The following is a 14,012-nucleotide window of genomic DNA, read 5'->3' on the forward strand; positions in this document are numbered from 1 at the left end:
TTCTCACAATTTCCTACATTTGCATCGGATCCTGAATGCACCACCATCGACAAACTGCTAACTTGCTAAGGTAAACACATCGGGTAAACATCACCATTACACGGTCAACTGGAGTACAAAGCTCAACTTCAATTCACATATTTGTAATCTAGGAACATGTCATAATGTAAACAACAGAACGCTTCCTTAAACCGAGTGAAACACCACCCATGAACTTTCACCTTTGACTGTGTGTTAGCAGTAATGGACGGAAGACATAACCCACCTTGCAGCAGAGCAAAGAGTTTAACAAAAACAACAACAACAGAGACTGTGGACCGACTAAACCCCCGCACAGGTACGTTTTATCGGTGTGATTCGGTTAAATCCACCCATTTCTCCCACACTTAGTATCAGCCTTGTTGTTTGTTAGCTAACACAGCGCGAGAACACTGTGTGACATTGCACGTGTTTCCGCTTTCCTTCACCAACCTCTTCAAAACAAACACAAATACCAGGTTATTCTCTAACATGGCATGTGGTTGCCTAATGTGTTGTTAAATGTGTAGATAAGGATACATCCTGTGTATGTCTTTCATGCTGACCCTCATTGATTACATTAACACCTGCATAGAAACTGTGCATTTCAGTAGCGAGCTAATCTCTGCTGTAAACTTCCCCTCTTTGGCCTTTATTTCCGTATAGCATGAAGTAAAGATACAAGAGTGAGTTCCTGAGATATGATTTCTGTAACGTAGCATGTGTAAATACAGTCAGAGGAACAGCCCTCCACATTCTTCTGTTGGATCAGTTACATGGAGCCGTGCAGGTCTGTCCTGTTGTGACATGTAGCTTTTAAATGTTGTTACAATAGCTGTGTGTGAAATGTAATACTCATTCCCCTATTGTAATCCTGCAGCATGCCATTAAATTCATTCTGCAGATGCATTGCCGCTTTTGTGTGCTCGGGAACATAAACTGCAAAGCGACAAATCCATTCACATACACATATTAATTAAATAGCAAAAAAACAGTTTGGGTGTTTTGGACCCATTATCAAAACTTCTAAAGACATTACTTTTTAAATATTTAATGCTTAAGATTGAGCCCTTCAACCCTGGACCCAAACGTTTTGAAACATGTTCGTCTGACAAGACACTATCAGGACTAAAATGTAACGGAAACAATTTTTCTAATAAACAATGTCGAGACGCCCACTAACGTTGAAGCAAAACTGTAAAAATGAAGTATTTTCAAAACCTTCAAGAATTTTTACAAACCCTGATAATGTCTCCGGACAACCGTTCTGGGATCAGATGCAAAATCGGACTGAATGGATGAATGTTTCAGTGAATCACAGATCTTTTCTAATGCTGAATGCCATTTCACAGGTGTGATGGCTGCTGGAGGGCCGATGACTTGTGATCCGTTGCTTTAGTGGCGCAGCGCTGCCCTCGCCGGCACCATGCAGCAGAAAGGTGCGATCCAGATTATTGAATGGGAGGACCTGGACAAGAGGAAGTTCTACTCCCTGGGAGTGTTCATGACCTTGACCACCAGGGCCACCGTCTACCCGTTCAGCCTCATCCGCACCCGGCTTCAGGTGCAGAAGGGGAAGGCCCTCTACTCCGGCACATTTGATGCTTTCTGCAAGATCCTTCGAGCAGAGGGCGTACGAGGCCTCTACCGGGGGTTCATGGTGAACACCTTCACGCTGATCTCAGGACAGGCTTACATCACCACCTACGAGCTGGTGCGCAAGTATGTGTCCCAGTACTCGCCCAGCAACACGGTGAAGTCGGTGGTGGCAGGGGGAGCAGCTTCTCTGGTGGCTCAGACCATCACCGTGCCCATAGACATAGTGTCTCAGCACCTGATGATGCAGGGGCAAGGGGAGCACCTGACTCGCTTCAAAGCCAAACCCAAAAGGATGCTCGCAGCATCGAAGCGAAAACTTACTTTCGGGCAATCCCGGGAAATCACGGTGCAGATATTTGCAGCAGATGGTTTCAGGGGATTTTACCGGGGATACGTGGCATCGCTTCTCACTTACATCCCAAACAGTGCTCTCTGGTGGCCTTTTTATCATTTTTATACCGGTAAGGAATCACCCTGTTAAGGATGGGGATTAAATAAGAGTTTATTGATACCAATGTCATTATCGATTCAGCATATCGGTCAGATTATTTATGATTTACTGATACGTTTTCTGTGTGAAAAAGAAGTTGGTCTATATAGGATTTCATCATCAGCGCCCAAGTAGAAGTGTTAACTTTGTCAGAAAGAAATGCCAGCATTAATAACAAGAATTAATAACTTAAGAGGACTTCAATTCTCATCATTCGGTCAAATTTGAACAAAATTCTCGATTCCTCTGTCTACACTTAGCCGCTGCATGCATTTGAGTAGTGACTGAAACAACAGATATATTGGGCTTACACAATTTCTTTTATCATTTTACAGAGCAGCTGTCCTTGATGGCCCCCACCGAGTGCCCCCATCTGATGCTGCAGGCTTTGGCCGGACCAATGGCAGCAGCAACCGCCTCCACCATCACCAACCCCATGGATGTTGTTCGTGCAAGAGTTCAGGTAAACACTGAGACACCATTGTTCACAACATTAAAGCTGACATGTTCTATGTTTCGATACGTATTTCAGCTGGAGTCAGCGCATTTTGCTGTGTTGTTTCACTTCCTCTTCTTACCAACATTACTCAACAGCTCCCTTACGTGCTGTAAACTTCATTTTTTCATCAGTCTGATTGGACAAAAGCAAGGCAGGACTAAAATCTGGTTTAAAAATGTTAGAAAATCTCTTATTCATGACTAAAAAAGACAATTTTACTATTGAAAAACCCAACAAGCAGGTGTTACACAGGACCAAGACTAAATCAAAGTATCTGACAAAAGGTGCTCATACATTTGGAATAAATGAAGTAGAACTAGATACAAATATGCACCATGAACAGTTGTTCTTAGAGTCTTTAATTCTATAAAATGATTATTTGTTTTACTTTGAAACACAGTCAGTCCAGCAGTGGCTCAGTCAGTAGGGGCTTGGACTGGGAATCGTAGGGTTGCCGGTTCAAGTCCCCGAACAAACTTGAAATATGGTGGACTGCTACTTGGAGAGGTCCCAGTTCACCTCCTAGGCCCTGCTGTGGTGCCCTTGAGCAAGGCACCGGACCCCTCCAATCCCCCCTCCCCATTGCTCCCCGGGCGCTGCACGATAGCTGCTCCTAGTACTAGGATGGGTTAAATGCAGAGGACCAATTTCACTGTGTGTGCTCTGCTGTGTGCATGTATGTGACTAATAAAGAGGGTTCCATCCTCCGATTCTATTCTATGTTGCCTCAAGATTAAGTGTATTCTTGTCCTTGAAAACAGCAGTTAAAACAACAATCATTCACTTTTAAATCTCATACAAGTATCTAACGATGTACCTCTCTCCCGTCTCCTAAAGGTGGAGGGCCGATCGTCCGTCATCGAGACGTTCAAGCAGCTGCTGGCAGAGGAGGGCATTTGGGCGATAACCAAGGGACTGTCGGCCCGCATCATCTCCTCCATGCCCACGTCGGTGCTCATCGTGGTGGGGTACGAGACTCTGAAGAGACTGAGCCTGCGAGCCGAGCTTGTGGATTCCAGACACTGGTGAGAGACCGGAGGGAACCAGCACCGCACCCAAACAGTCGGAAAAGAACGACCAATATCTGTGTCCAGCCTCGGGATTAATGCTCTCTGCTTTTCACACCTTTTTAGATTTGTGTTGTTTTAATGTAGGTACAATGCAGCGGAGTACAAGTGGTGATCATCTGGTACACTTGGGAGTTTTTTCTGTTTGTCCGACCCATTTCTACTGGCCTTACTGGGAAATATGAAGACATAAGTGAAAATAAGGTTCTGCATTTGCTAAAAATGTCCAATCTAAAGAAAAACACACAATACATTTTTCCTAAAATTGAAATGTAGGAGGAAATTGCTTCTATAAGTAAAGCGTGTATCTAAGTCTGTTTGATTAATGCCTCCTGTACCGTTTAACAATAGGGAATGACAGCTGCAGGGTTTTTCTTTTTACTGTTGCTTCACCGTGCGAGTTCGCTGTCCAGCTGTTCTTTCAAGTGAAGGGACTCTGCAGTGAATCACACTTTGTTTCCCTGGCTTTTCAATATCACCAAATCTAGAGACCAAAAATTCCATCTTTGTCCTCTTGAGTCTCTGAAATGCAGAACAGCTTTACCGAGTTCATTCCAGTGGAAAGAACATTTGTGTACAGAGGTGTAAAACATCTGCTAATAGCAAGCAGTTATAGCAATGCTGTTAAAATGTACAGAAGCACCTCGAGTGTCAAATTTAAGCTAGTGTCCAAAGCAATATTTGAAAAATGGGGAAGATCTTAGTAAAACCTAACTAGAGTCTGTATAGTTAGACCTATTGTTGTAATGTATTCAGCTGTGTCTTGTGATTTATTCAATAACGATTTATTCAAGTCTGAAGTTTTGCGGGTATAATGATGAATTCTACTTATGGATTAGTTGATCAGACAGGCTTTTGTGCTTCTTGTTGTTCCTGTCTTTGTAAACGGACTGTACAAAACAAACGGAGCTGGACAGAAAAAGATGCAACTAGATGCAATGTATCAGCTAAACTGTAGAGTTGGTGTTCCAGGCCTTAGATAACCCCAACATGTGGGAACCCTTCCTCATAGGACACTTGTTTCTACGTTATGTAGACTGTTCAGATGACTGGGGATTACAAATCTGCCACTATTTGTTTAAAGCTAACACAGGGAGAGTAAAGCCAGCGGCAACACAACAGCAGACTCAGCTAAACATCAAAGTGGCCTTCAGATTTCACCGTCACAGGCCACAAGACTATTACTGCCAGAAAACATCAGTGAGCTGCGACACGGCTCCTTTCTTTTTTAAATGTAAATCAAACTGCACTCTTCTGTTTAATGACTCTTCTGATGTGATTTCTGAAAAGCACCATTAATGGACCTTTGCCTGTATGGAGGAAGTGCTACACATGTACTCCCCAACCACCCGCTGTGTGTAAAATCAAGCAATTGTTAGAAATGGGGTTTAAACTCGTGGAAAAGTAATAAAGCATTCTGAATCACTGCAGCTGTTTTATGATCTGTACTTTATGAAAGATTTCTATTTGAAATAAGTGCTTTGAGGCTGCAGCACAGCATCTGGGCCCACAGAGGGAGCTCTACTTCACTTTATGTCACCGCTGCTCAAACAAGCCCCCTCCAAAGCGGCTCTAATTTTCTGAATGTACAGTAAGGATCCCAAAGTAAGTTTTCTTCAAATTAAGGAGCAACACAACTGATGCAAAGCTGTAACTTAAATAAATAAAACCAAGAGAAACATGAGTACAAAAGAAACCCTTTTATTGGCCGCAGTGGGCCAGTGCAAAACCCTAACACATTTACAGCCTCCCCCCTCCTCCCTCCAGGATGTGAATAAACCTCTCTGCAGCCACCCTCCTGTACAGGACGCCCCTCACATGGGACAGTCGTAGATGTGGATGGAGCGGTCGTCGCCGGCTGAGATGATCTTTGAGCCGGTGCTGTTGTACTTCACACTCCACACCTGAAGGCAGCAGGGCCAGAGGAGGGGGGTTAGGATGACATTTTAAAATAACAAAACAGTGTTCCACCTTTTAGGGTTATCATAGTAAATGATATTTACACAGCTTTTAAAAACAGGGAATAATGTGTATGAGAATGAATGGTTTTAGAGACAGCGTTCTTGTGAAAAACAACACCCGGCAAGAACTGAATTTCTTGTTTCCCGTTTACCTTTCGTTGTTTGCCATTTGATTTATGTTTTCATTACTTTTGTTTGTTTTAATCATAAGGTTTATTTGACTCTGTTTTACACAGTGTTTAGTTCATTTCTTTCATTGTATTTATTTGTGTTCTGTTTTTTTATGTGAAGCACTTTGGGTCGCGCTATATAGGTACATTTTATTATTATGTATTTATTGCTTAAGCCCTTGGAGCTGAATTCTGTGTATGAAAAGTGCTATAAAAATAAGGATTTCTTATTCTCATAGAATAATCTTTTTTTCCATGAATTTACAGCAATATGTTGTTCTGCTGCATCGAAGACTGAGGAAGGGGATGGAAGGTAAAGTACACACCATGCAGATAAAATGGAGAGGGCATGGATACAACTCTTCGATTTTTTTACCTCAAGTAACTCGGAGTGGAGAGCTAAGACCTATCAACCAAGTGCTGTTTTTTTTGTCTACACAGACGAACAAGCAAATGAATTGTCTGCAAACTATCCCTGTGGATTTCCTCGTTTCGTCTCATTTCATCATGACACACAAAATAAAACAGGCAGCCTCTGTTGCCTCCCTGAGCGGCTGTGATATTTCATTTAGAGGTTTTGTTGGGAGTGTAGATCATACTCCCCGCAGGCGCCTGCAGCCGGGGATCTAATGACGGCTTATTGCTTTAGCGCGAGCTGAAGCGTCAGATAAGGGTCATGTGAGGGGCCACGCCATGACATCGGCCGTATTGATTTCCCCACAACACATCAGCACCTCCAGCAGATGGACTTTCTCACTTTGGATCTGATTATGACACTCAGTGAGGGGTTATACAGGGGGGGGGGTTGTCACCTGGTCCTGATGGTCGAAGAAAGTGTTGATGCACGCTCTGGAGCCGGCGTCCCAGACCTTCACACTCTTATCAGACGAGCTGAGGAGAGAGGAGAGACAGGTCATGTTACAATCTGACTGTGTTGTCCGGCTCAGCTGCGCCGTTTGTCCTGGCAGAGAGAAGTGGAAACAATAAATATATGAAGAAAAAAAAAAGCTTTAACTGGAAATGCTTTCACACCATGGGAGGAAAAGCAGGGGAACGAGAACAAGAGTAAACATGGCTAGTGTACACTGACAGATGCTCACAGCACTACTGGCTGTTCTAACTTAATATATTCAAAATCTTTTACACATCTATCAACATTTGTAGGTACAAAAAATGCTATGTTGCAGAAATTTTCTGCTGTATTTTTCCTAATTTAATGGTTCCTAAAATATGTCTTAGATTTCTGATTATAAAAAGGCCAAAAGTCAAACATTTAACAAAAATATACCAAATTATTTAATACACTAAGAATTAAAAAACAATGAAAACTACAGAACATAAAAAAGTGTAAACAAAATATGAATATGGGTAAAACCGTGAATTTGTACCTTTACCTTAAAGGAAAATACAATACTTTCTAAAATGCTTTGTTGCAGAAATTCAGCTTTTATGCATAGATCTATATATTTCTTTTTTGTCAGAACATAGAGTTGTTTTGATTTTGCAGTGTTTGAATTTTACCTGGAGACAAAGTGTGTGTTGTCTGGAGAAAAGGCGACGTTGAGAACCCAGGAGGCGTGTCCACTCAGCGTGCCGGCCAGGTTTGCATGTTGCCTGTGAAACAGAAGCTGAAAGTTTATTAAACCATCAAATGTCTCACTTTCTCTTTGCTCTCTTTTCTATACTCCACATCTGTAACACTGACACACCGTTCCCTCCCTTGTTCTTGTTCGTTAAGTTTAAAGGTATGATTAGCATATTTGGCTTATACATTATCCACAAGCAGCATTCGGAACTCACACGTCATATATCTTGATGTATCCGTCGTCGGAGGCGGTGACCAGCAGCTGGGAGTCGGGGGAGAAGGTGAGGGATCTGATGGGCATGGCGTGACCTGAAGAGAGAGGAAAGAGTCAATAATCTTCTTCAATGACGTCTTAAACGTGAATGATCTTTGCGTTCTTAATACTACATGTGTGTGTTTGCTGAAAGGATTTTACATGTGCAGCAGTGAAAGGCTGCAGATTGTCTGTCTGAACAGTCAGCTGTTGCAGCACTAGATTCCCTGTTTATTACAAAAAATATTTCACCTTCCAGCGTATGGAGCAGCTTTCCAGTGGCGATGTCAAAGATGTTGATGATCCCATCGATGGCTCCGCTGGCCAGATGTTTTCCATCAGGACTCTGAGGGACCAAACAGAATAAAACCAATTAATAACAAATTTTAAAACTACTTTTAAATGTAAAATAGGGTTAAATCTTGAGTGAGAAGATAGACGATGAGTTATTGTCAGGTATAAGACCGACAGGTCTTCACGCAGCCGACCAGAGGATGATTTATGATTCCTTACGTAAGCTATACTCAGGATGAATTTCCCTCGAGTGTCCAGAGAATGTTCCTTCTTGCCACTTTCCACGCCGAAGATGTTGACCTTGCCGTGGTGGCTTCCTGTGGCAATGTATTTAGAGTCTGGGGAGAAGGCGACCGACCATGCGTCAACTAAAGGGGAGAGAAGACAGAAGGGAGGTTGGACACATCGAACTGCAAACCTACTGTAGCAACAAGACAACAAACACTCTGCTAAATGATGACACAATTGCTATTTATAAGCTAAAGATTATATTTAAATGCAAAAGAACAAAACAAAAGACTCTTCTATAAACCAAAATACAGTTTTTCCCAAGAGGAAAAAGAAGGTCTTTAATCCAGTGACCCGGACCAACCACTGAGTGAAGTGGAGCGTCTCTAATGGGAGCTGACATGTCATAGGATGAAGTACAGTTCAGTCCAAGATACACAACGACAGAGACATTTCTCTGGGAGTGGGGTTCCTGAGAGGTGAGAGTAAAAAATAAAACAACCTGGCTGAGCTTCACAGCTGAACAGAGCAGCTGCCGTCACCTGCACTTCTGTTCGAGTACTTTAACCAAGTGACAAAAGCAATGACTCAACTCCTAAACCTGCACGGTAACAGCACATCCTCAAGAGCATAAGGAATGATCTAATAAGGGAATACTCTATGTCTGTAAAATAGCAACTGGAAAACCTCATAATCAATTATGAAATCTAGGGGAAAAAAGATATAATATGAAATGAAAGGATGAACATTTTCCTACATTTATCAGTGAAAAATATTAAAGAATTCAGAAAATAAGAAAAGATTAATAATTTCCTAAAGGGAAAGGTCGGAACAAAGGTCCATTACCCAAATATATCCCGTTTAATATCATATTCAAACACAAAAAACAGTTAATTACAACAAATAAGAAGCGACAATCATCGAGTGATCGTATTTCTGCAGGCTTTATAAAATTAATCTATACTTTAAAACGTTTATAGCAATTATGTCACTGCTCATCAACTTATTGTTTCAATAGGTATCTTACACTCCCAAAAATATTTGCCGACTGTAAATTGGTCGTGAACTTGATGAATCCATAATTAACCTAATACATTAAAGGCAGGAAGACAAACCACAGATGACATAGATTTTAAAACAGGGGATTCAAAGTGTTGTTGGGGAATAATCACACAGATTTCTTTCTATATTTAACCGAAATGTCGGAGTCAGATATAGCTCTGAAGAAAGCATCCCACGGCCCAATAGAAATGTAATAATTTAACAATCATTAGAGATTCTCAGAGGTCCAGTCTCACCTGGTCCAGCGTCCATGGACTTGATCTGTTTTCCGGACTCCAGGTCCCAGAGACGGATGTGGGCATCGAGGGAGCTGGAGGCGGCGATGGCTCCGTTGTGACTGATGTCCACTGACACCACGCCCAGCTGGTGGCCCTCCAGAGACCACTGCAGCTCCAGCTTCTCATCAGACCTGCAGGGGCCGGTGAGGACAAAAGGTCACGTCGAGTCGGATAACATTAACTCAACTTTTAGGGGAACATGGAGGAGAGACTTCTGAAAGTGCATAGAAATAGAATTGCTTTATATCCCTTTTGTTTGTTACAGATCTTCTTGAAGGCATTTTTTTTAACTTATAAGTAGAGGCAACGCTAAAGAAGAAATGAACCGAAGCGGGCAGTCAGGTGTGCTACTGCAGTCTCCATTTATGGTCATAATCAATAGCTTCATCACCACTACAGATCAACACAAATGGAAAACAGTCAGGCTCAGTTAGACAGGATTCCCTGATGTGGAATGAACACAGACAATACCATTTTTATAGAAAAATTCAAACGATGGCTTGCTCTATAGGCTATAAAGCCTGTTTCAAAATGGCCCATGGAAAACAGCTTATCTATTCATTTTTTTTACTTAACCAGTTAAAACATAATTTTATCATGCTTTGCTTATATTTAATAATAATAATTTACTGTTTTTAAAGTCATATTTCACTTTTTTTTGTGAAACACATATAAGGTATTTCAGACAGTTAAATAATAGTTGGATATTGACAGAACATAATCTTTGGCAAGAAAACAAAGTCATGTAGACAAATGGCTATCAGAAAAATTAAAGAACAATATCAAAACATTAGGATCAATTCTCAAGTAAATAAAAATGGAAATACACTCACCACTTCCAGACTTTCACCATATCATCCAGAGAGCCGGTGATAATCGTATCGGACCCATCCGCCTCGCTCTTCCCCCACGCCGCTGTCCAGATCGCATCATCGTGCGCTGAGAGGAAACACACGGGTTACAACTCTGATGATAGTGCGAGAAGAAGTGATCAAAACTGAAAGTAGCAGAGCTGATGGGTAAGACAATTAAAAGATAAGTCGTGCATCTTTCTATATTTTGGTTATTGTCCACAAATCCATTAAAAAAAAAGAGTGAGTTTGAGTTTTTTAGCAATGGAAATTGTGCTTTGTGCATATGTGTGTTTGTTCATTGCTTTTTGAAAGGTTAAAGTGTAATTTAGGAGGAGTATTTCAGTGTGTATCCATAATGTTACTCACCATGTTCTTGCTTGAAAAGAATGCTGTACTGAAATCAAAACACAAGCCGTTAGTTAATATGTGAGCTCTTTCACACATTTTTCAAACAGGGTCAGGAGATATTCAGAATTAGAATCTTATGTTCACTATTCATAGTAAATCCATTTTATTCAAGTCATTTTATTGTCGTTGTTTTCTCTCAATGTACATACACAGACAGAAATAACAGTCACAAACAAAGACAAGGCTGCACAAATATAGGTAAAGAATAGCCACGACTATTGTGTATATGCACTGATAATGTGTAAACATAATACAACGCACCAATGACCAATAACAATGTGGATTATGTCGAATTTTTGCTTACTTGAGTGCTCATCTTTTGGTCTTTGGAGTCGGAGAGCCAGTTATTAACTTAATTTAACCTGAAAACAACAATAAAGTGAGTTAGTTTGACAAAGTAGGATATTGTCATTCAAAAAAGTTCTGTCACTATTCAACACAACCTTTAACTAGTAGAGCTTCCACAGTTAAGGAGTGAAAAGTCACATAATAAAACATCAAACTTGAGTTTAACGGCACAGTATTTTTGCAGTTACTAATAATTCAATCTAAAACACCACGGCTAACAGGAGCTAGTTCTAACTAGCAGCGGTTATAAAGCAGGTTAGCGATGCAACAAATAGTCTTTTTAACAGTTAACCAGAATAGCAAGTGATCCCCCAGTTTAATGGGCAATGTGTATTGAAAATGTAATATTTAAATGTGATAAAATGTGCACCCACGTACCTTCAAATCACCTTAAAACAGGTTTTATTCAATATCTGGAGCTCGGTGATTTACATGCGAGACGCCATGACAACATCAGTCGTAACTTCCGCTCTGCATCTTCTTCGCTTGTTGAAAAGTGGTAGGCGGGTAATGTACGAGGCGCACTACTGCCACCAGCAGAGTGTAGAGGGAAACGCAATTACTTCATTTGAACACGTTTTGAAACGGCTGATTTTATTTATTTAAAGATAACAATAACATTGTAAAAATATTATAGAACGGGGTTTTCATTAAGTATAAAAATGACATTGTTTTGGTAAATTTATATTATAGAACAAACCAGTAAGACAGGTCTGAAGGACACTGAATATGGATATGGCAACACAAAGTACAATAAATACTAGAATCATATATTTGTGAATGGACAAACAAAAAGCACGCTTAATTAATACATTATTTGTATTTACTGCTGACTTAGTGAGACAGAATACTGGAAATATGACTGTTTAATTAGCCTACAATATTTAAAAAAACAGGTTTTGGCAGAAAGTTATAATTAATATTTGACATCCAACGAGACTTCAGGATGTTCAGGAGCTCTCTGTTTCCCTTCACTACAACAATAATAATAGCATATAGAGGAAAGTTTCTCTGTTGCAGAAAGACAGGCAATCCTGAGCCAGAAGAGTAAGCAGAAAAATGTTTTGACAGTTGCTGAAGCAGCAGTCTGAGCTCGACACACTCAAAAGAGGCTGTCAAGAAAAGGTTTCAAGAGAATCATTGAGGAACAAGTCCAGGAAAGTTAACAAAGTGTTTTCTAAAATAACTCTGAATAACTGAAGTGAAGCTGATATGGGCAGATGTGTTTTAGAGAAAGGACATCAGTGTGAATCTGCTGACAGAGAGAAGAAGATGAGAGATGTCCTATTTACAGTGTGTGTGTGTGTGTGTGTGTGTGTGTGTGTGTGTGTGTGTGTGTGTGTGTGTGTGTGTGTGTGTGTGTGTGTGTGTGTGTGTGTGTGTGTGTGACCCTTCATTAAACTCCATAAAAACTAAATGTACTGCGGCATAGGCCTACGTATAGATTCTTTAGATTCAAACATGGTGAACCTTCACTTCTTTTCAACAGTTAGATATTTTATCATTACTTGATTATCCTCTCAGCACTTCTTTATTTACTTATCCTTTGGAAAAATAATCTAAACATTTAAAACATGGACTCACTTTAATAGTTGTAAGCAGATATAAGTGTTTAGTATTGGTCATAAACAATAAGTCCAGCTGAGGGGGGGGGACTAAATGAACTGAAGCTGTAAACCACCTCTATAAGTGCAGGTCAAAACCTATAAAGAACTATATGTTCAGTACTTCTGTCTCCATTTTGAAACTATTTTTCCCAAAACTGTATTTCAACATTATTTTACTTTTTCATAAATGTTAGGCAGGAAGATGACTCATCTAAAAGCAAGAGCACAGAGCACTTATCCTCTTCCTGCCTCATCTGGAATTTTATAATTTCTCTTTCAAGCACTGGTGTTCTTCCTATTCGTTGGTCCTGCAGGCGGTTATGATCAGAGCGCTGCTATTTTCAGCCAAGTGATTCATTCGCCTTTTCAGGGAATAATAACAGAGGGTAATGAACCTGATGTAATGACATTAGCTGCAGCATGCTGAAGGGAAGCAGGACTTCTGTTGTCATTATCATTTTAATGACAAAATAAAGTACTTTGAAGAGAACAGAACACATCCACCCCTCCATCCCTCCGTCCCTCCATCCCTCCGTCCCTCTGTCCCTCTGTCCCTCCGTCCCTCCGTCCCTCCGTCCATCCATCCATCCATCCCTCCGTCCATCCGTCCCTCCGTCCCTCCGTCCATCCGTCCCTCCGTCCATCAATCCACCCCTCCGTCCATCCATCCATCCGTCCCTCCGTCCATCCATCCCTCCATCCCTCCGTCCATCCATCCATCCGTCCATCCGTCCCTCCGTCCATCCATCCATCAATCCAGCCCTCCGTCCATCCATCCATCCGTCCCTCCGTCCATCCATCCCTCCGTCCCTCCGTCCATCCATCCATCCATCCCTCCGTCCCTCCGTCCATCCATCCATCCATCCATCAATCCACCCCTCCGTCCATCCATCCATCCGTCCCTCCGTCCATCCATCCCTCCATCCCTCCGTCCATCCATCCATCCGTCCATCCGTCCCTCCGTCCATCCATCCATCAATCCATCCCTCCGTCCATCCATCCATCCGTCCCTCCGTCCATCCATCCCTCCGTCCCTCCGTCCATCCATCCATCCATCCCTCCGTCCCTCCGTCCATCCATCCATCCATCCATCCATCCATCCATCCATCCATCCTGCTTTTGGGTTTTTCCTTTCCTGTAATGTTTTATATAGGTTTTGGTGCATATAAATGGTCTGCAAAGGCTAAAATCCCAAAGCTCCCTCCAGGGAGTTTCTCTACCACGACGAGCCTGACGCTGATATTAAAATTACTGCAAGATATCTTTAAAGTGTCAGCTCCTTATGTAATGA

The 14,012-nt window shown here is 41.5% G+C and overlaps 2 protein-coding genes across 3 annotated transcripts; one reads left to right on the forward strand and one right to left on the reverse strand.

The window, feature by feature from the left end:
- slc25a44a (solute carrier family 25 member 44a) lies at positions 1-5,103 on the forward strand. 2 transcript variants are annotated; one of them, XM_063902040.1, is made up of 5 exons: positions 37-70; positions 242-337; positions 1,371-2,078; positions 2,443-2,570; positions 3,444-5,103. In XM_063902040.1, exons 3-5 carry the CDS (start codon positions 1,445-1,447, stop codon positions 3,633-3,635), a joined length of 954 nt encoding a protein of 317 aa, XP_063758110.1. In that variant the 5' UTR covers positions 37-70; positions 242-337; positions 1,371-1,444; the 3' UTR covers positions 3,636-5,103. The 2 variants fall into 2 exon arrangements, with proteins under 2 accessions (XP_063758102.1, XP_063758110.1); XM_063902032.1 differs by having other exon boundaries at positions 1-337.
- Positions 5,104-5,358: 255 nt separating this feature from the next.
- Positions 5,359-11,630, reverse strand: skic8 (SKI8 subunit of superkiller complex). The gene is made up of 11 exons (XM_063902052.1): positions 11,493-11,630; positions 11,071-11,128; positions 10,725-10,752; positions 10,338-10,443; positions 9,463-9,635; positions 8,156-8,304; positions 7,895-7,988; positions 7,605-7,698; positions 7,326-7,418; positions 6,617-6,695; positions 5,359-5,577 (listed from the first exon to the last, which is right to left on the reverse strand). The coding sequence occupies exons 2-11, from the start codon at positions 11,080-11,082 to the stop codon at positions 5,488-5,490; spliced, it is 918 nt and encodes a 305-aa protein (XP_063758122.1). The 5' UTR covers positions 11,083-11,128; positions 11,493-11,630; the 3' UTR covers positions 5,359-5,487.
- Positions 11,631-14,012: the final 2,382 nt, after the last annotated feature.

This window comes from Eleginops maclovinus, chromosome 2 (genome assembly GCF_036324505.1).
Source record: "Eleginops maclovinus isolate JMC-PN-2008 ecotype Puerto Natales chromosome 2, JC_Emac_rtc_rv5, whole genome shotgun sequence".
Classification (NCBI taxonomy): Eukaryota; Metazoa; Chordata; class Actinopteri; order Perciformes; family Eleginopidae; genus Eleginops; species Eleginops maclovinus.